This window comes from Sparus aurata, chromosome 13 (genome assembly GCF_900880675.1).
Source record: "Sparus aurata chromosome 13, fSpaAur1.1, whole genome shotgun sequence".
NCBI classification, from domain to species: domain Eukaryota; kingdom Metazoa; phylum Chordata; class Actinopteri; order Spariformes; family Sparidae; genus Sparus; species Sparus aurata.
In genome coordinates this window covers 10,662,794-10,687,223 of record NC_044199.1, presented here as the reverse complement: position 1 = coordinate 10,687,223, position 24,430 = coordinate 10,662,794, and the positions used below count along the sequence as shown (strand labels likewise).

General features: G+C 40.6%; 1 protein-coding gene across 4 annotated transcripts in view; it reads left to right on the top strand.

Annotated features, from left to right (window-relative positions):
• ppp3ca (protein phosphatase 3, catalytic subunit, alpha isozyme) overlaps positions 1-24,430 on the top strand; it is a 31,717-nt gene that overhangs the window by 3,616 nt on the left and 3,671 nt on the right. For 2 of the 4 annotated variants that reach the window (XM_030437388.1, XM_030437389.1), the window contains 12 exons: positions 4,230-4,430; positions 10,116-10,240; positions 10,372-10,483; positions 11,231-11,376; positions 11,466-11,605; positions 19,173-19,250; positions 19,392-19,486; positions 20,565-20,690; positions 21,188-21,268; positions 21,699-21,783; positions 22,009-22,106; positions 23,342-23,392. In XM_030437388.1, the coding sequence (XP_030293248.1) occupies positions 4,230-4,430; positions 10,116-10,240; positions 10,372-10,483; positions 11,231-11,376; positions 11,466-11,605; positions 19,173-19,250; positions 19,392-19,486; positions 20,565-20,690; positions 21,188-21,268; positions 21,699-21,783; positions 22,009-22,106; positions 23,342-23,392 (1,338 nt within the window). The remainder of the gene's footprint in view (positions 1-4,229; positions 4,431-10,115; positions 10,241-10,371; positions 10,484-11,230; positions 11,377-11,465; positions 11,606-19,172; positions 19,251-19,391; positions 19,487-20,564; positions 20,691-21,187; positions 21,269-21,698; positions 21,784-22,008; positions 22,107-23,341; positions 23,393-24,430) is intronic. The other 2 variants (XM_030437390.1, XM_030437391.1) reach the window with 1 other exon arrangement.

Genomic DNA, 24,430 nt, shown 5'->3' with positions numbered 1-24,430 from the left:
CAACTATATGAGATAGAGTACATCGGTTTTAAAGTCAGCAGACCTGACAGAAAGCCTTAAACATCAGCTCCAGATTTGAAATATGCAAACTGCTTCCAACAAGACTTACGTTGACATCAATAATTTACCAGTGGTGACGATGGAGCAATATTCGGGCGGCACACATCTGATTTTATCTCCATGTCTAACATCCAAGCGTCACATTTTCTTATTGCTGGTGGAGCTTCAGGGTGTGCGTGAGAAAAGGCGGGGAGACTCTCGTGACATTATGTTAAAAGCTTGACATTTGGGTCCGTGTATGTTAATTGGACCTCTTATAAATGCATACTGTCTAGTTAGCCCAATCAGATGGAGCCACTCAGCGTTTCCAGACTGAACTCAGGGTCGCTCATTAGCAACAAATAACCTGCCACAAGCTTTATTTTTATTTTCATTTTTTTCAAGCTTGCATAATGGACAAACTGCTCTCACGGAAAACGTGCTGTGGCGTAACAAGGTGTCCGTTATAGACTCAAACTGATTCTACTCGACAGAACAGGAACATTTTGACGTGTGTCTACTGCATGAGCGTTTCCATCAGCATCTACGTGAACCTCCAATGCAAATTGCAGTTCTTCCGTGGCGGCGCTGGCTGTACTCCAACAGTCAGCTGCTGCTGCCGCTGCCGCTGCTGCTGCTGTTGCCCGGCAACATACAGTATTTCATAGTTCAACTCTGCTCGGGTGCTGAGCAGAAGTCAGCTTTTCATCTCATTTCATCTCGCCGTACATCTATATGAGTGCGCTGGTATGTCTGCATCTGCATGTTTGTGTCTCTGAAATGCATCGCTGCAGATCATTTTGTTGAGTATCTGGGTCGCTTTTTCTTTTTGTTTGTTTGTTTTTCTGTGTAATTGTTGAGTTTGGTTCTTTGCTGCTCCTAAGTGTAATGCTGCTATGTCCTTGTCAAAGCATCTGCGTGTTGCACCATTTCAGATCATTTTACTGTTTTGAAAGATTGAAACAAAAGAAAATGGGAGTTTTGTGTGTCAGAAAGTAAAGTACTTTACAGTAACGGTTCATTTTAGCACCCTGTCACATGATTAAATTAAGGGGCCTACACCTATGCATTTAGGTGAGTGCCTTCCTGTTTGAAGATACTTTTTACTGAGTGTTATTATAACTCGTGATCTCATTCACTTCCTCTCAATTCAGCCAAATATCGCCCCGTGAAGGTGAGTCATCGCTGCATTTAAGACATATTTTGCAAAGTTCTATCACTGTGCAGTCGGGCTGCCAGACTACTGTTTATGTTAATGTCAGGAATCGAAGACATAGCACTGCAGAATTCAAACTAAAGCTTGAGTGGTGACCGTGCTGAGTGTGTGCTAGCTGGTAAAGTGTCAAAGCACACATCGCCATCACAGATACACACTGCACACTGTGACAAATTCTTAGTCCCACTGAACTCACTTGCCGGGGCTCGCCTCATTATCCCAGGAGCAGCGACTTTGAGATTTCTCCAGTCAAACATTCATTATTAAAGAGCATGTTGATCATGTTCAGTTTAAGCCTCAGCTTTGAGACTCTTCCTTTGTCGTCTCTTCGTTTGGCACTGCCGAGTGGCCCTGTTTGCTATGCACTGCATAAAAATCTGGCAAGGCTTCCTTTACTCCTAGATATACTACTGCTGACAGCTTGTGTTATGTGTACATATGTGCAGGGGTAGACAGAGTACTAGAATGTTTCACTCGAGTAAAGGTACTGTTACTTTAAATAAACCTCATTTAAGTAAAAGTAAAAATACTTGCCTAAAAATGGTGTCAGATAAAAAGGGAAAAAGTAGGTCATTTTTAAAAGGGGATGGTATACGATGATGTAATGTCATATGACAGAATTGTCACACTAAAGATGCTCTCAAGGCTACAAATTAAAGTGCATTCTATCATATGGACAAGTTTATGGGTCAAATGGCACTCAGTAGAGTGCATATCTTTCACCAAGGCCCAACAGTCCCATTTAATTCAGTCAAGCCTAATCCAATATCAAATAAAAAGTACCAGACACTTAAAAATGACAGATTTCTTGTTTTTAAAATCTGAATCCATTTATTTTTACCCTAAAAAATAACCAAAATGAGGGAAAACTCTGTTTGTTAAATGTTAAAGTGAGTGAGAAAAATGTTCTTCATCAGCACCGAAAGTTAATGAGGTATATTTAGGGCTGAGAGCCATCCTCCATCCAAGTTTCATGGAAATCCGTTCGGTAGTTTTTTGTGTAATCCTGCTGACAAACCAACCAACCAACAAACGGACATCTAAAAAACATAGCCTTCACGGTGAAGGTAATAAATTCCTTTTCTATAATGGATATGTACATATGTGTATATGCAGCTTGTGCACAAAGCTTATCTTCAATTATAAATACAGAGAATTCCTCACATAAATGTTAAATGTTAATAACAAAATGGCCAAGAATCAATAAGGAGAGCTTTGGACACCTTGGCAGGTGCAACAATATCAGGCGACATAAATTAAATAATCTGCTTCTTTAACATCCGGATAAAGCATCCGAAAGGCAATCAATACACACGTTGCTATGTTCTAAGAGGCAGCAGTGGTCTACACCCTCCTCTGTTGAGTTTGTTGTTTTGCTCACCCATCTGAACATCATTCTGCAAATCCCAGTCGTAGTAATCGAGTATGATATATCAAGTCCAATCAGTGCACTCCTCCGATTTGAAAGGTTTTGAGCTAAATGAGAGTCAAAGCTATGGCCGGGATCGTCACAAACGCAAGAGAGGCGTCAAACACCTCAATGAAGTTAGAAGTTCTTAAGCTAACGTTGAAGTAACCGCGGGAGGATCCACCATGAGCATATTAGCATGTAGTAGGTAAACGCTGGCATGGCTGATTACAAGGGGTTGACAGTCCGGGCGGTATCAGTGTTTTTTTGGCCGACTGACATAAAATACATTAATTTAGAAGATGCGCCCCATTGGCTCTAATGCAGCATTTTTCTCTGCCTATAGTCATGGCCACACACAACACTATCTTACACTTGATTAAGTTTTTGATTAAGATTTTCAATTTTACTAGAAATGATCAGTTATCAGTGTCCTTGACTACAAATTATCGGTATCCTTAGCATGCCTGTGTTGCATTAAAGAGAAGTACAATTACGCAAACATAGATGTGATGTAATCCATTACTCGCACCCCTTCATATGCGAGTGTGCGCTTGTGTCATTGCCGGTGATTCGAGTGAATTCTGCGACTGGACCTCGTGTGACTTCTTTCATCTTTTCATCTGAATTATTCACAGCTCCGACACTTAGAAAGAGTTTGCCGTGTTAAGCCCCATGATCTGTAGATTAATGTTAATACGCGGAGCCACGGAAGCTTGTGGTGGCGGCGCGCACGCACACGCACACACACACACACACAGATATCAACATCAGATCTAATGAATAACCTTTGCTGCCACGGAAGTAATGATCTGTGGTTGGATTTCACAGTTTCACAGCCAGTCTGCTGGGTAGGTTGACTGGCGCATTTTAATGGCCACGGGCTTTAGCGATCTAGAGAGAGTGCTGGATGAACAGAGTGCTTAGATGTTTGTCGAGTTTTATCCGGTGCTCGGAAAATACTTAGCAAGTAACCACACATCTGTACTAGAAAAAACTGTTATTAACTGACTTTGGACTTTTTCGACTTTTTCAGTATTGAATTGTTTGCGTCACAAAAATGCATTACTGACATATAGGAAAACACCAATATGTGTGCGTCGTATTGAAAACGCGCCGCATGAACAAGTGCGTGTGAGTGATTTGCACCTCGGGCGGGGAAGACAAACTCATTTGTGAACATAAACGTCTGTGTTTGACATGTATCTCTGCATAATTCAGGATATTTTCTATGTCCTGTTTAATTCAAGTCAGCAAATGGCATCGCTGTGTTTATGAAGATGGTTTTCATGGCTAAGATGTACACACGCTCAACAAAGATGGACGGAGGCAGCAGCAGCAGCAGCAGCAGCACAGCACTGCCTGCGGGCAAAACATGGATGGGGTTTTCTCAAATAGGATTTCCACATGAATTCCTTCATGATATGTCGTCTTTGCCACTGTCCTCTGAAAACACTGCAAAAATAGTCGAGAATTAATTGTAGCCATAGTAACTGTGATGTTGCTCCCCCCCCACACACACACAACTATGTTTAAATGTACCATGTGCCTGTGCTCTGTCCTCAGCTGTCCCCTTCCCTCTGAGCCACCGACTCACGTTGAAGGAAGTGTTCGACTGCGAAGGGAAACCCCGGGTGGACCTCCTGAAGGCCCACCTCACCAAGGAGGGCCGCGTGGAGGAAGCTGTGGCCCTTCGAATCGTCAATGAGGGGGCAGCTATCCTACGTCAGGAGAAAACCATACTGGACATCGAGGCGCCAGTCACAGGTGAACTGAACTTGTCAGAAACACCTGGCGCTTGTCCTGATGCACTTTAAGTCGGCTGCGGGATGCCACACCGATGACGACGCCATGTGTGGTTAAACGTATTTTATCTGATTAGACACGACATGTGGCATGAAACTGCTACCTAATGCATGAGTTTTGCAAATGTGACTTATTCATTCTGCTTTTAAAAACTTTAGTCACCAAATGTGACAAACGCAGCAGTCCTGTGATGAATCTTACATTCCTGAAGTTTATAAGTTGAAACCGTTTTGCCGAGGCGCTGATTCAACTCACTGGTCATCTTGTAGCTTCAGTTGCGTTACTGTCGAATTGTATTGCATTACACTGAGAGATGTTCCTGAGATTATGTGACAAAAATGATACAGAGACATTTGAAGTTACAACAGTCCTGGAAGGACATGTATTAGCACATCCTCCTAATCCAGCAAATCATCACGAAGAGGCTAAACCTAATAAATAGCACAAACAGTTAGAGACATTTAGCAGAGTTCCAGTACTCAAGCAGCCGTGGTGTTAGCGATCGATGTGGTCGTTAGCCATAACAGAGTTTTAAGACTGTGGGTTTAGCTTTGAAATCATAGTTTAGGCTAGTTGTCGAGGCTTTGTTTAATTTCAAGCTAAAGTTGATTTCAGATGAATTGTGTCCTTTAATTTTGTGAGTTTATTCTCATTATAATAACATAATGTTGATTTTCATGTAGCCTAAAATTGTTGGATAGGCTAGTCAAAAAAAAAAAAAAAAACGTTCTTTGATCGCTGTGTATCATTTTGTCATGATTTATAACGATACAAGACTAAGAGGCTACAGGTATGCTCGCTGTACTTGAGCTAAATGCTAACACCAACATGCGTACAATGACATGGCTACATGCTGATATTAAGCAGGTATATTGTTTTACATTTTCAATATCTCAGTTTAGCATGTTTGCATGCTAACATTTACTAATGAGCAACAAAGGAAGTACGAACCCTTCTCATGGCAGACATAAGCAGGAAAAGCACAGTTGGAATTTATAAGATTAAAGGGGCTTTACGTAAGAATTTTAATTGATAATGTTCAAAAATCAACACAAATCATCATCAAAATGTGAATAAATAGCAGTTTTGACATAATGATGTCTTTGTATTGTGTTACAAAGACATCTGCTGAAGTTAGCATGCTAACCAGCTAGCCTCTGCCCATCCCTGTCCTGTGCACTCCCCAAGTGCGCAAGCTCTGAACTGCCAGCTGCGTGGCTATCTGAGCTTACATCACTACAGTTAGCAGCAGTTAGTGGTTACCCTGCCTGCACCCTATTTTTTTTTATATAAATTTGACAGGCAGCCAATTCTTGCTTGCTTCACCTTTAATGATGGCTGCGTTACATTTAGTTGAGCCAGTTTCAGGCCCCTGGTGTTGCACATGCTCACTCACTGACACAGAATTACGGGACACTGAATTGATTGGAGCCATTGTTAACATTACTGGTCATACCTGTGCTTTGACAATTCAAAATGAAAATGAAAAGGGCCTATTTGGACAACTTAAAACCTGATCATGGCGCTAGGTGAGAAGTCAAAAGAGTTATAACAACTTGCTTTGAGGGGGACATGAATGCCTGGACCAAATTTCAGAGTTGTGTGGTTATTTTTCTTTAAGGAGCGTGTAGAAGTGAGGATGACAGTGTGGAAAAGCATACGACTAAAGAGAGGAAGAGAGGATGAAGACTGGCGATGCTACTGTTTGTACCTGTGGTACAAAAATAAACAGGGCACCTTACTGGAGCACAAGCTGAGATGAAAGACAGATAATAGGAATCTACATGAATGTAGATTCTTACTGCAGGAAACTGACACTTTCAGGTTGAAACATCATTATCTTGTCAAGTGAAATAGGCCAAGGATATTTCAGAAACACCGTATCTTTCATTAAAAGGCTTCTCATCAAAGACTAAATCACTGGTCTGTTGTTGGTGGGGCTTTTCAAGTAATGTACTTCAGACTGCTGCTCTGCTTCGACTCTAAAGAGAGCATTATTGGGTCTTTCTTTCAAATACATGCTGGCTCAAAGTAATCCTGCTCAACACATGCAACTGAGTGAAAGCATCGGTGTAAACAGCAGTAGCATGTGGTTCAGGGTTTAAAAAGTCTGGTTGTTCAGTTGCAAAACAAGGCGTACCATCTTTGAGTAAAGCAGCGACATGAACATGCATCAATATGAAAGGAAAAATAAAGAAAACAAAGAAAAATGTGAATTTTTAAAAGCATCTGTACCTGTCAGCAGATTATTTCTCCTTCTGACCAACTACAGTGTGTCCTAGTTATGTAAACATGTCTGAACCGGACGCACAGAATGTGTTCATATAACAGGTGAGAGTAGGTACTGTAGGCTTTTTTAGTCAATGTTGGCATTCACTGATTCGTCGACCATTGTTCAATTTAAGCCATAGACTCTCTCCCATGTTTCTGTTCTCTAAGTCTGTCATAACTATGGTTATTAAGAAATACATTCAAATGATACTTAATCCTCAGTGCTGAATAGTGCTGTGTTATCTGGCCAAAAAAATAATATCACAATCTAATCAATTGCAATCGCAATCCAAGATCTAAATTGAGCTTGTTTTTCTCAGTTCTGAAATGCCTGCCATCGGCAGACTTGAAATGGAGAAATGAAATGAAAGTAAGTTCTCCATTTGCACCATTAATAGACAATATCATTTGCCGACGGCCCATCGGCAGGCCGTTCATCTCATTCGCATGACAATACAACAGAGGTTAGGCGCTGTACACAGCTTCTCAGATTAAATGTGTACTCATGACATATGTCTTTAGAATACTCAGATTCTTGTGATTCGATTATACAAACCATTTGGATAAGATAAGAGTTAGACGAGATAAAACCACATCAGGCACGTTCAAACAATACAAACAAGCAGACAAACAAGCGCGTAGAACGTTTTGCCAACGCGCAAATGAAGCGTCTGGGTGTTTCAGTAGGGAATCAAAATCCTCGCGCTGCTTTATTTACAACACGTCACCCAAGGAAAAGTCGCGTGGCGTAATTTGTCCCATCAGCGTAGCCATCGACATCGAGTTAATGAGGTCATGTGAAGTTTGGATACAGAAGTGAGAGGACATTAAATAACTAGATCTTTCACCTCAACACTGAGAAGTAGATAACCCACCCTTAGTTCACGGTATCCATCAACAAAGTAGGCCAAGTACAGTATATAGGGCAGTCAAATGGAGTCTTTCATCCATCCTTCCTTTGATGGATATTTTGTCGTCATTCAGGTTCACCTAAAACTGTTGGGCATTAAAAATTAATTAGAGCATATCAATTATCTTCCTTGAAACCAAGTATGGTGTTTTTACGGAAACAAAGGTGACAAGTGGATGAAATTGCACATTGACTTGAGGAGAAGGCTCTTCATCTTGACTGGCGTTGGGAAAATGGAGGCTTTACATATTAAGCATGAAATATGGATGATGAACCGAGTATTGTGTGCGGGCATTTGCGAGTGCGGAGGTCTGTTTTCTGTCTCTGTGAGCTCGAGTTGTGTTTGAACGTCTCTGCTGCTCTGTGTGTGTGTGTGTGTGTTTGTGTGTAGTCATATATTATGTTATGTTATTAGTTATGCACTCGTGAATCTTTACTTGCATGGATGTGTTCTTACGGGTGTTTTTGCGCGTGTGTGTGTGTGTGTGTCCGCGCGTAGGTATGTGCGCATGTGTGCGTTTGATTGCTTTAGTCACACAAGCAGTCTCCCACTCACATTGCTCTAAGCTTTGAGTGGGCGAAGGCCACTGTGGAGCTGATAGGGGAGACGGGAAAGAGAGAGGAGATGGAGGGTGAGTAGGAGAGAAGGAGACAGAGGAAGATGATAATGAAAAATTGAAGGCAGCGAGGAAATGAGATGTAGGTTTGCACTCCAGCGCCGTGGTGTTCGCTGCGAAAAAAAAAAAAAGTGCGCAGCTCCCTGGGGTCCCGAGCTTTCTCTACCCCTTCGAGATGAGAGCTTCGCAGTTTTTCTGCGGAGGACAGGGGCCTCTCAGTTGTAGAAATGCCTCAACACAATGATGACCCGAGGACAAGAGAATCTGAAACCATTATATTCTCAAATCCAAGCGTTTAAACTATGTAAATACACGCAGTATAGCTGTAATTGCAGATTAAATATATAGTCTTGCTGCAGGAATGTGCATCTGAAGGAGTATTGTTTTTATAACTCACAGCCTCCTCTGACGCTTTACTGACTGATAAAAGTGAATCATGTTTCTACTTGACACAACTTATAGATATTTGGTAGACCCAACAGTCAATAGAATAAAAACACACAAAATCCGAACCCATCAGCTGTCGTATGATGATGATTTAGCCTTTGTGGATGCGATTGCCTTTACACTCGATTAATCATTAATAATAAATGAAATATGTTGGACATTTTTCCATGGCCTGGCTTGGACCACTGGCCTGGTCTATGATGCAACATCAGAGACGGCTACATTAGGTGTTAAGAGAATACTAGTAAACACCAAGTCGCTTGATCGATAAATGAAATGATGGCTTCATTCTAAATGCACCTCTCATTGTTGGTTCATATATTTTTGATCAGTTCTTAACGGCAATCGATCGATTAATCATTAATCATTAACATTCCAAGTCATGACCCACCCTACTCTGCCTCTGCTAGCTCATCCTTGTTGCCTTCGTTGGTTGGGGTGATAAGGTTTACTTAAGAATATCAGTGTAAGCCTATCAGAGGCGGGTTGTATGGCGGCTTCTAGTGTAGCCAGTCGTAGCTATCAGGATAATGGACAACAATAATGTCCAATAATGGACAAGACTTCCTCCTCCATGTGCCAATTATGGCTCAAAGTCAAAGCCAGCAATCTTGGAACCCGTCAGCTATCATCTGGTGATCAATTAGCTAGTTTCTTTGAACGAATCTACACATTCATGTGGATAATTGAGGTTAGACGACAGCTGGTGCGTTTCAAGATTGCGTTTCATCCAACGTCATTGGTCAATTCTACAAGCAGAGAGTAGAATTGCGTCTGATACTGAAATCTTGTCCATTTCCTATATCTTTTGCATTCATATACAGATATGTGTCAGTTGAGATTATTCTGTATGTAGTAGTTGACAGATTGTGGTACCCAGAGTGATAATGAAGAGATGTGGACATGAAAATGAGCTCAAACACATGTTATTAGCTTACGTTCTCTGTTTTGTTGTGTTTGCACCATATTGTTATTTAAGGTAGCGCTTACGGTTACATAACATCTATATTTGATTGTGCATTAAACTTCATTATTAATGTTACTCCTCTGATATCTTAATAGCAGCAACAGCAGTTGAACACACCGCAAACTTTATAAAATGTGAATTATTTAGACAGTTGAAATACAGATATGAACACAAACTGTAGCATCGCCATGCAGGTGAACTGCCCACCTGTCAGTCTATTTATAAAGCTAACCTGTTAGCAGAAAGAAGAGACACACACCTCTGATGCAAACTGTTCCACAGCGCTGCCACAGGATCCTGTTCTCTACTGTCTCTTTTGCCTTCTGTCTTCAAAAATTGTCCTAAAAAACAGAACACAAGCAACGATGCAGATGAAGATATTCTGTTCAATTCTTTGATTCCATAACATTTGCTGTACTTTGGTCGTCTTCCAGTGTGCGGTGACATCCACGGGCAATTCTTTGATCTTATGAAGCTGTTTGAAGTGGGAGGATCACCAGCCACAACACGGTACCTGTTCCTCGGGGACTACGTTGACCGTGGCTACTTCAGTATTGAGGTAAAAGCTTCAGAACGTCTTTTACGTAATTCACGGGGGGGAAACAATCCGCAGATGGCTGATTTAAACTGAATTGTTAACCTTTTTTTTCGCACTGAATAACACTTTATCTGTGTCTTTGTTCCCCACAGTGTGTTTTATACCTCTGGTCGCTGAAAATCCTCTATCCAAAGACACTATTTTTACTTCGTGGAAATCATGAATGTAGACATTTGACAGAATATTTCACCTTCAAACAAGAATGTGAGTAGCTCTCTGTGTTTATCATCGTTTTTTTTGTCTTGATAATGTCACGTGTGGCCTGTGGCCCTTTAAGTAAAGATGACAATTAAAGCACCTGCCTGTAAAGCCTGCTCATTCCGTACGACAGCCCAAACAAAGGGGATGATATTCTGTGAACAGTTAAAAATGTATAGCTGATAGCAAAACACATGTACTGTGTCTGTTCATGTGCACACATAATATTTAAATAAAATGAATTCATACTAATATTTTATTACTTTGAAACATATTTATCCATATATAACCATTTTTATTATGGCGCTACAGATGCTACTGTGTACTGACAAAAGTACTACTTTTGTAATTTTGTGTTGTTTCACTCATAGGAACAATAATTATCATAATAACAATAACAATTAAATAAGCAATATGCAAGAATTTCCATTTCACACGCTCAAAAATAAAAATGATCCACAACAAATGGGGAAATTACAGAGTTGACATTATGCCAAAGACATCTAGCAGTGTATTGTGTTGCAGAGATATCTACTGAAGTATGCAAAGGAACAAAATGTCCAATAAAAGCCAGAGAAGTCAAAGTAGTAATAAAGAGATTTAAACATGCTTCATGAACTAAAAGCCTGCCTCAATAAAGAGGTTGTCAGTTGTTACAAATCAACGTGTCATATTCATTTTTGTTGTAAACGTACTTGTTCAGTCACACTAACACTTCTTCATTTCATTGATTGCATGTCTGTCTTCTGTCAGGTAAAATCAAGTACTCAGAGCAGGTGTATGACTCGTGTATGGATGCATTTGACTGCCTTCCCCTGGCTGCGCTCATGAACCAACAGTTTCTGTGTGTCCACGGTGGACTCTCACCTGAAATACACACCTTAGACGACATTAAAAAGGTAATAGCATGCTGTCTCGGCTATTCCAGGTCTGACGGTGTTTGGGCCCTTTTTTCTAGTCTTACATTTCCATTTTTTTTTATGTTAAGTTGGATCGGTTCAAGGAGCCGCCGGCTTTCGGGCCCATGTGCGACCTGCTGTGGGCTGATCCTCTGGAGGATTTTGGCAACGAGAAAACCCAGGAATATTTCAGCCACAACACGGTGCGAGGCTGCTCCTACTTCTACAGGTGAGCTGATTCCTCTTCTTCCCTGCAGCAATGTCAGTCCTTTGGGTTATTACAAAGTGAACACTGATGTTTTCCATATTGAGATACTTGAAAATATAACCACTTTGAAACCCAGATTTACTTAATGATACAGTGCTGGGTTGCTTTAAATGCACCAGTAGTCTGAAACTTTTTGCCATCTTGCACTTGATATACTTCCTTAAGCCTGACCCATCCCATATGCTAATGTAATATATGTAAATATAAAAAATACCCAAATGACCCATCCCATATGCTAATGTAATATATGTACATATAAAAAATACCCATATACTGTACGAAATATATGTACAAACAATATCTCAAACCTAGTAGAAATTGTGTCCAACCCATACAAATGTATGTTTATGTATTTAAATGACATATTTTGACATATATGTCACTGATTTAATTATTTATACATATGTATACATTGTAATACCAACCATACATATGTGCATAGAATATTATTTACATATATGTGAAAAATTCATCTTGTGTATTCTTTTGATTACTACCTTAACATTTATGAATTAACATTTATGAATTATATATATATTGATAACGTGTGGTTGCAGCATTTAATACCATATGAAAATTCAAGTTATGGACATATACACATTTTACTATGGATATTTTAGATGTTTTAAACCTACATCTCCATATATCCAAAGTTATATGTTTGTCCTCGTCATATATTGCTTCACAGTTAACATATATGACTATATTGTTATTATATTTATAATATATTACATTTCTGTATGGGATGTGTGTAAAGAGGCACTCTGTAGTTTTGGAGAAGCTATTCAAATTCAGAATTGTATTAATTACAATATTAATGAGGTAATAATATATAATCTGTTCTAGGAGGAAAATAAGGTCCCCAGAACACTGTTTGAAGCTAAACAGGTGGCAGGGTCCACCACCTAGAGTAAAACAGTATGAAATTGAGTTGTCCTTTAAGGTCAGTTTGTTTTGTCAGTTTAATCAGTCATGAAAAGGAAGGATGTTTGTTTATCTAGCTTGTTAAGGCAAAAAGAAATCAGTCAATAAAAGCAAAAAAATTAAGCCCACGCTGGTTGAGGTTGCATTCATCACACCTCTTCTCTTCTGGAAGAAGGAAGAAAGGTAATGACATGCATCAGAGGACAACAGCCTGGGTTATCAGTGTTGATGAGATCTAATTTAATCTTTCAAGAAAATCGCAGGAGCACAGGGTGAAATCTGAGTGTTACACCAAAGACTCGCACTGAACTGTTTTTAATGTCAAAAATGGATGTTGGGATTATTATTATTATTATTTTAATAGATTTCAAACATTTATTGCTACCTGGGAAAAAACCGAAACAAACAAACAAAAGAAGAGACGCACATTTAACGTACCATAACAGGCAGGGGGAAACTGAATGAATGAATGAATGAATAGGTAAACATAGGCTTAAAGCCTTTAGAGTGGCTTTAGAGCCACATTGATAAAAAGGTTGTCTTTTTGACTCACAGAACAGATTGTAACAGACTGAGGATTAGCTGGGTGAACCAGGAGTCAAATAGAAATAGAGGCAGAGAGAGAGAGAGAGGGGGGGGAGAGAGAGAGAGAGAGAGAGAGAGAGAGAGAGAGGAACAAAATCTAAAACATAATAGCGAGGGAAATTGGAAATGGGTTTGTTATGCAACTCTTCAACCTCCATGACAGAGCATGTAAAAAGAAGGAGGAGTGAGCGCTGTGAGATGGAAGAGAGCTGTGGAAGTAGGTGGTGTTGGTGGTGGTGATGATGGTGATGGTGGTGAGGAGAAGAGATTAGGTGGCAGTTGTGGTGAGAGTTTTCTTAATGAAGGTTCAAAACGGTACCGAGCGGCACTGCACGGGAGCTGCAGTGCTGCTCGGATCACAAAAAGGAAAGCGAAGTAGATTTATTCCTCCACCCCCAAAAGGAAATGACATCCTGGACGGCATGTGCAGTAAAGCTGCAGTTCAGATTTCACATAATAACCCGACTGTAATTCTCATTTTGATGTAGTTGCAGGTACAGAGTAGGGTTAAGAGGAGGGGGAATACAGTGCTGCTGGACAGAATGTGTTTTATGACCATTGAAGCAATGTAATTAATATAAACCTATTCTAGTAGTAACCCGAGATAAAATTATGAACCTGAAATACTTTAATTAAATGCCAACTCAACCAAGGGCGATTCCGAAACAAATGTCTGAAATCTGAAAGTTGATTTTATTATCACCATGAGATGAACTGAAGCAACTGATTGCTGAGTTAGAACAAGCGAAACCACACCTTGATTGAGCTGCCATCGTGGAGAATATCCTATAGAGAAAAAAGGAAGCAGGTGATGGGTCTTAACTTCCCCTCTCGCCACTAAATGGTCACTGAAGAGAAACCATCTATTCAGAGTGTGAGTGGAGCTTAGCGAGGATTATTCCGTGGATGTGTGGAGGATGCTGCTATAATAGTCATCTATCTCCCCATGGCTTTGTTCTGCCTTCACTCTCAAACTTACCTCTCCATCATTATGACTCTTGCCAACTACACGGTATGTATGCGGCTCAGGGAGCCACATTCTCCTGGGGATTTTTTGTGAAATGCAAGAAAAATCTATCTGAAATGGGCGTAGTTATGTGCAGGTTGAGAAAAAAAAGAAGAATGCATTAAAATCAAATCAAATATATTGCTTTTATTTGACCTAAAGCTGCATTCTGACAATGACTGATTGATCATAGAGTTGAACTGTACATGCAAAGCCGCACTGATATATTGCAGCCTTATTGAAATCCCTGAATCAATATGTAGGAGGACGATTTTTGAAATGGACTTGTAGTACAGTAAATGCCAGGCATGGTCTCTGTTGGTTCTCCTGTCACATTAAACCACAGTTTTATGGTCACAACAGCCGATAATATGCACTGGAGAATGTTGATTCCTTTATGACATATTATGGCATTTCCGTTCCTCTTTTAAAGACGTGTGATGAAAAATCTTCCCAACAAATCCTTCACTGTTTAAAGAGGCATATACACTGATCAGACACAGCGTTAAAGAGGTGAATTGCATCGATCATGTGCTGTTGCCATGCGAGAGCGAGAGTAATTGGTCTGTAGTGGTGTTTGTGTGGGTGGTGCGTGTCATTTTGCGCCCATATGAATGGTAGGACCCGAGGTTTTCCAGCTGAATATTGCATTGTAACAAGATGTATTCTTATAATATTCTTATACAGACAGAACATATACATGCATACAGATACAAGTTTACTCCCAAAAGTCGTAACCAACCACTTAGTGTCCTAAATTACTGGAAAATGAATAACTATACATTACCCCAGGGATCTTTTTCCTTTTTATGCTCTATAAAAATTTGTGCAACATATTTCTAATGTTGGCCAATAATATTTACCAACCAATATTTCGGTCGGGGTCGACTTGTTAGTCAATGTAGTGTTGTGGTTCATCTGTGTAAATCAACTACAAATCAACTGGGAGGGGGGGGAACATGAATGTGATGACCACCGGTCTGACAGATGGATTTTTCTTAAGGGAAAGAAAGAAAAAAAAAACGTCTTAGTTTCACACTCTCGACACTGCACTTCCATCTCTCTCTGTCTCCTTCACTCATACTCACTTGTCAGATTTCTCGCTCTCTCTCTCTCTCTCTCTCTTTCTCTCTCTCTCCCTCTCTCTCTCTCTCCCTCTTTCTCACTCACAGGCTCACCGACACATAATTGTGTGTTTTCACGAAGGGGAGAGAAGGATTGTGAGCCGCGAGCAATGTGTGTGTGTGCGAACTGTGCTCCCTCACACTGATCGATAGATACCATCGGGGCGGACACAAAGTAAATGAGTACATGGTGTGCGTTGGGGTCTAATTTTTATTACATGTCATTTATGCCGGTGCTGGGCTGTGCGGATGTGACAGACGTGATCCAGAATAAGTGTGATGCAAAAATTGCCCTTATTTCAAAGGTAGAAATTCATTGTGTATAACAGTTTTATAACATTTCTTGAGCCATAGTGGAAGGAGTTCGGGCATATTCATGTTGGTGTGTAACGCAGCTCCTCCCGTCATTCATATAGCCACCACCGAGGGAATGTTAGCCACGTGACCTAGACGTATGAGGATGGCACGGTTTCGCCGGGTGCTCAGGGCACAGCAGTCTCCTTGTTTTTCTTCCGGCACAAACCTTTGAGCTCTTTAATATTTTAAACTACTTGTGAAAGTTTGATGGGACCATGGATGGCGGCGACTGTAGGAAAGAGCCCGGAAGAGGGGATTGCTGCTGGGGAGGATGTACTGTATGTTTTCTGTGAGATAAAAGCGACCGGAAGCATTTAGTCGAGTATCAGTTGATGGTCAGAGAAGCAATTTAACAATTTTGACAAGTTCATAGAGTCCAAGATCATATATGAAGAGAAAATGCCTTCGATTTGATATTTTTCTCTAGTTTATAACAGATCAGACCAATCGAGCAAGGAAGTACCGTCAGGGGAGGGAAACCTGATGTGTGTGGGGCCCCTGATGGCCACTTACATGGGCACATTCTGCAATGACAATAAACCATTTTAAACCTCTCATAAATGCACTATACTGTACATTGGTGCTAATTTAAAGCCCCCCCCCAATACTGGACCCTTCATGGAGCAAGGGAAATGCAATGGCATCTCAGGAAACCTTAGTTATTTATTTATTGACCTTGGTTTTTAGTGTTATTATTTTAGTTGGTGTCAGATTATCAATGGTGATGAATGCTGGTTAGGGGGGCCCTGGAAACGAGTGCCTCGGGCCCTGACATATAGCCACTCGGAAACATGCAGTTTGAAGACGTCACCTTGAGCTCTTGGAAATAGTGATGGACATTTTCATCATTGTCTGTCTTTTTATCAGCTGAAAGCATTGTGAATGAGTCAGAAATATAATTGGCAAATGTATTGATAACACAAAATAAGCATTAGTTGCAGCCCAAGAAGTGACATTAAATTCTGATTATATCAAAGACAGCCGACAGTGGTAATAATCGGTTATCTGTGTTTACATTGTCTGCTGGGCTTCGCGCAATGCACGAATAGGTTACGCAGTGTATCTCTGTTTTTCCCTGTGTTGGTCTTCGAAATGGGATTACACAATGTGCATACAGTTAATATGGATCGTTGCAAACAGTAATTAGCAGATTGAGACTACAAGAAAGGTGTTCCATCTCTAAATGACGGCACAGAAACTTCCCAAAGAGCAAACTTTCGCAGTGATAAATTGCACTGAACAGACGTGTCAGATTTACATTTGACATATTTGGGAAGTTTCTTTCAACCGGCGCCTCTTATGGGTGTTGGATTCATGAGTGCTTGATTCAAAAGCTATTTTTAAAGGAAACACAATCTTTGGTGGACAACAATCAATGTATTTACAGATGAAATAACACAGAAAGATATTTAGGATACTGCAGATTAAATACCAATGAAGCAAACCTTTGATAACACCGTCAACATCATTAATGCACAAACAAATGTCAGGCACATGTCTGAAACACAGCACTAGGAAGAAGAAAAAAGGAACCACAAAGGACTTTTCCAAACTCATGACTCGGAAGGCAGGAGACAGACTGAGCTGCTGCTGAATTCAGGGCATTGATAATTGCAATTTAAAAGAGCTAATTCAACTATAATGGCTTTCTTTTTTTTTTTTTACCCAGGAGACACAATTTAAAGGCATGATCCAGCTCCTGAATGACATAACACAACCTTCTAGGTATTACATAACAACTGTGGTGAGAGCTGTTAAATGGTAGGCTGCCTTCACACAGCAGCTGGAGGAGTCCCATTTCAGATTTTTTTTTTTTTTGTCCTTTATGTTTCCATTGTTTCTTTGGAAACAGATTCTGGCAATAAGTGTACTCCATATGTGATCTATAGCCATGCAACTCTCGTCTGAACAATCACAGAGGATGGTTTTAACATCTGTCCCCACGCGACGGTTCATTGTCCACCTGGTATGTAAAATAATGGAGGATGACTTCAGCATTGCAGCCAGTGGAGAGATAACAATATCACAAGCGTAATTAGTTTTTGGGAAACGGTTTAGTCATAAGTAGCACTAGAGAGGAAGTACTGCAATTAAATCGGTATTTGATACAGGTAGGTAATATTGGTCGGTTTCATAACAGACTGTCTGATGATGCAACCAGAGCAGGGCCTTTTTTTTGTTTTTAGAATGAGGCTCATTTAAATTGATATTGTTACTGGCCCTCTGGAAATATGCCTCAAAGTTTAGTACATAGGTGCACAGTGTAAAGTTTGTGTTAAGTGATTCTTGACAAAAAAAAAACCCAACGGATTCAGACTGTAACACAAGAATTCATCATGTGTGCTGAAGAATTAATTCAACAACATACACGAATGAATGAATCTGTTGCCCTATATTAATAGCGCAAAAATCTGAATAATAAATATGACAATAAAAGCCTTGAAAAGGAGAAGATTATTAAGATCAAAATCAAAAAGAGACAGGGGCGCCATTAGCTCAGTTTGTAGAGCGGGCGTCCCATGTACAGAGGCTTTGTCCTCACTGCAGCGAAACTTATTATAGCAAATATTTACATGCTCTAATGTTCAAAAAAACATCGCAGTTTTCTCATGCTGTCCCCCTCGTCACACATGTATATGTGGAAATGCTGTAATCAAAAAGGACATGGAAATGCCACTCTCTACAAAAGGGGTCCTTTAAATGGCCGGAGCATAACCTTGACATTGACCAGCAGCAGCGAATACTTAGCCGGTAAAGTGAATTCATGATCACCGGCATCTGAGAGCGCAGTAAACTCTGAACAGCACAGACAAAGATCTCCACTTCTGGCTCCGAGTACATCTTAGTGTGGCTGACAGAATGACTGATGAACGGAGCTGTGAAATTAGGGGGGGCAGCAGCGGGAGAGGCAAGCTAAACAAATCATTTGTTCACAAGGTTGTCCCGAGGCAACATAATCAGATGGTTTAGGGAAGTTTTGCAGCAAATGATTTTCAGCAATAACAGAGCAAAAGAACAGCTTAAACAGGCCGCCTTAATGTGAAGGGTCCATCGGATATACATAGTGCAGGAAGCAGCTACTTAATGCCATGTGTGAGTGTTGCAGGGTCCTCAGTTGCCTCCCTGAACCAGCTCACAGGATTTCACCCCCTTTCAGGCGTTTTCCTGTCAGGTTAGAGCTCGGGGGCAGGAAGCTCGACTGCCACTGACGACGTTAGTTAGATTTTTTTAGTGCAACAGGTAGCTGTTGGATTGGTTTTTGACACCCTTGCGTCATCCTCAGCAAGACTTCCATAAATGCATTTAAATCTTTGTTCATTCTCTGGTTTAGTGAAAATGTATGTGAAATAAGTAACCTGCAATTTAAATACAACTTCTTTTTTTTTTTTTTTTAATTCTGTTGATTTTTATTGCTCAGTTGAATTGATTTATACTCAGTCATACTCTGCCTCTGCTTTTTAATTGTACAGAACATGAAAAAGATTTTTTCCGTGATGTCTCTAAAACCCAGTTTGTATTCACTCTTCTATAGTTACCCAGCTGTGTGTGAGTTCCTACAGAGCAATAACCTATTATCAATCATCCGGGCGCATGAAGCACAAGATGCAGGGTATGTCACCCCTAAAGCACTCACGAACACACACACACATACACACACATATACACAAACAATAATGGATACATTTACATATAATAACAACAAGCTTTGCCCTTTTTTTTCTGTTTTTACCGCCACCTGACTGCCATGAAGCTACCGGATGTACCGTAAAAGTCAGACCACTGGATTCCCATCCCTCATAACCATCTTCTCAGCACCAAATTACCTGGACGTTTACAACAACAAAGGTCTGAAAATCTCTTCGTTCATTTTAAACTTGTCTTGTCTCGTCTTGAGTTTGCTTTTCCTGCTTACATCTGTTTCATTTTTTTTTTTTTTATCACAGAAATGGGCCTAAGTGATGTTAAGCTATGTTAAAAACAAATATTCATGTTGAAAAAATGCAATATATGATATCATTTCTATGCCAATGTAAAGTGGCCTTCCCCGACTCATCTGTTAAAATGGTTTCAGCAGCGAAAGACTGGAGTGTATGAGTTAGTCTAACTGCATTTAGCTTGTGAGCAGGCATAAGAATGCATCAGGGAGCCCCCATTTGTTTGTGTTCTCAGATCTGTGTCTTGGTTGCTATGGGCTATGGGAGATGGGGGAGCGTGGGAGGGACTGTCGGCATCGCTGACTCTCTCCATGTGGCTTTATCCCTCTTGATGTAACAGTGTCAGCACTCCTTGGCCTCAGCTAGGCCATCTAGTGGTTGAATGCCTCATTTTCTGCTCATGTACAGAGGGGGCTCTTTGGGAACAGAAATCTGGGTAACATCACAGAAGAGGAATACATTTGAGGAGAGCCTTTAGGAGACGTTGTTGTGCTTAAGGCTCTGACTGTATGCAATGGAAAGATGCTGCACAGTGCACACGATAGGGCAAAATGTTATGTAAGTGTATTTTTTCCTTTGAGGAAATGTCACCAAAACACATCAGATTCTATTAAACATTTCCCACAGAGGCATTAAATAAATGGCACTAAGTACTAAAATCACTCCTGAATTTGAGTTGTGGTTGAGGTTTGTTAAGTTTGTTGTTAGTTAATCATTCTCACCACAACTGTCAGTTATCGTCATTTTGCAAAAGTTGGGCGTGTGCAAGTGTTTGCAGGTATCTCGGCATGCCATGAAAGGACTGAAGCTTTACAACCCTGTCTCTGCATAGAGCGCGTAACACAATATGATCCTACTTAATGACAATTTTTTCTTTGTATGTAAAAAAAAAACTGCATGTAATCTAAATGCAAAGTGTCACCAGGCAATTCGATTCTGCAAGATTAAAGATGATATATTCCCCTGTCTATCCTCTACCTCCCCAACAGCTGCTGTACTCAAATATGAAAATAATGTCATGAACATCCGACAGTTCAACTGCTCACCGCATCCCTACTGGCTGCCCAACTTCATGGACGTCTTCACCTGGTCTCTGCCATTTGTCGGAGAGAAAGGTATTAAGTCCTCTGATATCTGTCAGGTGTTTTTAGTTGAACTTAACATGATGGACAGTGGCAGAAACAGTATTATAGACAATATTTCTGTGTACAGTAACACATACCAGCTATTGCATCATTTACTGTAACGCCTGCGTCACAGTGTTGCCTTGCCTTACCTCACCTCATAATAATAGACAAAAGCCTTAACTAGTTCTATAAATTCACACATAGACTTCACCTATAGGTGGCAGAAAAACATCTTAAATGAGCATAACATTATCTGCTTGTCTCACGTTCCGTGTGTCTATTATTCACACACATTTTAGTTTTTGTTTGATTTACAAACTCTGAGAAAATGTTCTTCTTACACCAATCCTAAGCATTAACTGACTTCAACTGAAAGCTGCAACAAACGATATAGTTCAGTGTTGACTGGCAGTGGGATCGGCAGCAATACCACCTCCTGTTACCAGTGACTTTACATCTTTTCCCACACTCTATTTCTTCCCCAGTCACAGAAATGCTGGTGAATGTGCTGAGCATCTGCTCTGATGATGAACTTATGATGAATGAGGAAGAAGAGATCTTTGATGGTAAGAAGTTTTGTGAATAATGATTAAATAATTCATTATTTGTATCGTGAGTGCATTTTTGGTTCAATTCAGAGTCCGACACTAAACTAGGTCCTTGATGGAATGAGATCCGCATTTGTTGACTGTTTACATCCAAGTGACTCACACTGAGGATTTTAGGATTATTTTGCTTGTGGCAAATTTGTTTGAAGTTTGGCTTCTTTCTCAGGAAAAATCAAAACAAAATGTGAAGTAAACTGTCACTTGATATTGATATGTTAACCACATAAAGCCTCCAAATACCCCAGTCAAAAGTTCCATATAATCAGATAACTGAATGCATCAGAGAACCCTACAGACCGTTTACCATTCATTACATTAGCTTATAATGAAAGTATCTACAGTATCAAAGACACCTATAATGGCATTATGTATATTAATTTCTTTTCAGCCAATGCAGCAGCAGCACGCAAGGAGGTGATCAAAAACAAGATTCGTGCTATTGGGAAAATGGCCAAAATGTTCTCAGTTCTCAGGTACACTTTGTGTGTGTGTGTGTGTGTGTGTGTGTGCGTGCGCGCGCGCGCGTACTTGCTTGCGTGCTTGTGTGTTCAAATCCTTCAAGCAGTGTTTCTTTGTGTACATGTGTGCAAAGTGAGTCCGTGTCAGTGTACACACTCTTGTCAAACTGGGAGCATGAAGTTTGATCAGGGTTCAGTGAAGTTTCCTGACCTGTTTGCCTGTGTCTGTGTTCTCTGCAGAGAGGAGAGTGAAAATGTGTTGACGCTTAAGGGCCTGACGCCCACTGGCATGCTGCCGAGCGGGGTTCTCTCTGGAGGCAGACAGACACTGCAGAGTGGTGAGTACAAGGCGCAGCATACGCCTTTTCTCTACCCTCTACTCCATCTTGTTTGTTTCATTTCTTCATCACCATCTCAGTCCCACCATCGGTCTAACCTCTCTTCCTCTCTCTCTCTCTCTCTCTCTCTCTCTCTCTCCCTCTGTCTGTTTTTGAGCCTCTCGGTGATGCGCTGATCACATTAAAACCACGCAAGAAAAACATAACATTACAAACCCCGCCAAAACAGTTTCTCAATATTTCTGTCTACGGTAACACACAACAGCGGTCGCATAATAAAGTGTAGCGCCTGCATCAAAATGTTTACAAGAACTTGTTGCGACTGCCTTATCAAAGATCCCATCATTGCATCAGACAGTGCTTTAACCATTTCAATAAATTAGCGTTGTCACGATACTGGAATATCTAACTTTGATACAATACCTTGAAAAATATCAATATACACTACAATAAACTATACACACCACTATGAATTCACACATAAACTTGAATTAAGCACCTATAGGCACCAGGAAAAGAGACTCACACCAACATAACGTCAACGTGCTTGCCTACAATTGCCTTGGACTTTCTTTGGGAGTCCTCAGTCTCACTTACCAATCAATTATTCACCTGCACTTCAGTTGTTGATTTGGCTTACCAACCCTGAGGAAAATATGTTTCTCTTCAGCACACTAGATGTTATATTTTCTTCATGAGACCCCCCTTTGCTTCAGTACTCTAACCCTTGGTATTAACTGAAATTCAACAAAAGCTGCAAGGAATAGTATGGTTCAGTGTTGATTCACATCGGCAGTACAAGCAACCACAAAAAGCAATGTGATTTGCTGTCAAGTGTTTTCAAATCAAATATGCTGACAACATTGCAAGATCAGCCTTAAACTAACAGAAAACTGCAAAAAAAATGTACAGACTGATGGTTTAAAACATCCGATCCAAGGTCGGAACGAGTAATCTCTGTCCTTCTGTCTCAACTCAACCTACCTATCACTCTCCCCGTCTCAATATCTCTGTCACTGTCTCTCTCTGTCTCTATGGATCTATCCTGAAACTAGTCTTTATTGACACTAATTCTCTCAGTATTAATGCATGGCACTCCTCTGACTTTGGCTGCATTGCCAGTGGACATGCATATCTCATCTGGCCTAACGTGAGCCGCTCGTTTCGCTGGAGGGCTGCATTTAACATTTGCATGGCTTGATCAGGAGTAACCTGCTCCCCTCCTCCCCCCTCAGCCACCATTGAAGCCATTGAAGCCATCGAGCCGAGTGATGAGGACGGAGAAGGTAAACCTGTGCCCCAACTCCCACCCCTCTCACATATTGTTAAGGTTTCCTGCTACAGAGGCCAGCTCATGCACACAACAGCTCAAAAGAGAAATAACCATCAAGCAACATTTCATAGGACCGTTTGATGCTGCTGGCGCTTTACTTTGCAGTACCATTAATTCAAAGCCAACAAGATGACTGGATTTTTTACTGTTTAGAGAAAGGGGATCCATTTAGAACTGATAATGATGTTTACACAAGAAGATAAATGGCTATTTGTAATATGGTCCGCCTTATGCACAGCAATTATTTTGAAAGGAATATTGTTTTCTAGTGTGTGAGTGTTGGAGTGCAAAAACGTCTCACAATTGGCAGCATTTACAGGGTGGAAATACAGTATGGGATCATGTTCTTGTCACTGTTTGGTCGAGGGGGGAGGGAACTGAGAAGAGAACATGAATTGTAACACACTTACCGCACTACTGTGCATTTCATGGTTCCTCCATGTGTGTCAATCTACCACCAGCTTTCACCCCCGACCACTGCCTACACCACGCTAAGAGAGGCTTCATAAAATAGGAACTCTTCATAGTACATCAAGATATGTTCATTACCAATTCAAACACTGCAAAGTCAAGTGCTGCTAAGAGATGCATGCATAAAAACACTTCATTGTTTTTTGGGTTTAGCTTGTAAATGGCCTACATCCATTTCTTAAAAGTCCTGCATGCACGAGATCAAGAAACGCGCAGAGCATCAACATGAAATATGCATCTTGGATCCTCAGTTCCTCGTGACATGTCTGAGATAATCATTGTTCACGAACCACGAAGCCTCAGTACGAGACAGCAATTTGCAGCACGGGTACAAATATTCTTTTTCCCTTTACATGTACTGTACATCTTACCGGACATGTCTAGCACGGTGGTGGACATTTGCTTTGATTGTTTAGAAATGTGTTTTGTATTTTTCCAAAGAGGGTAATTTAAAAATGAAAATGTAATACAAAAGGTTCAAGTCACGATGATATAGGCTGTGGTTATCTTTCTGATTAAG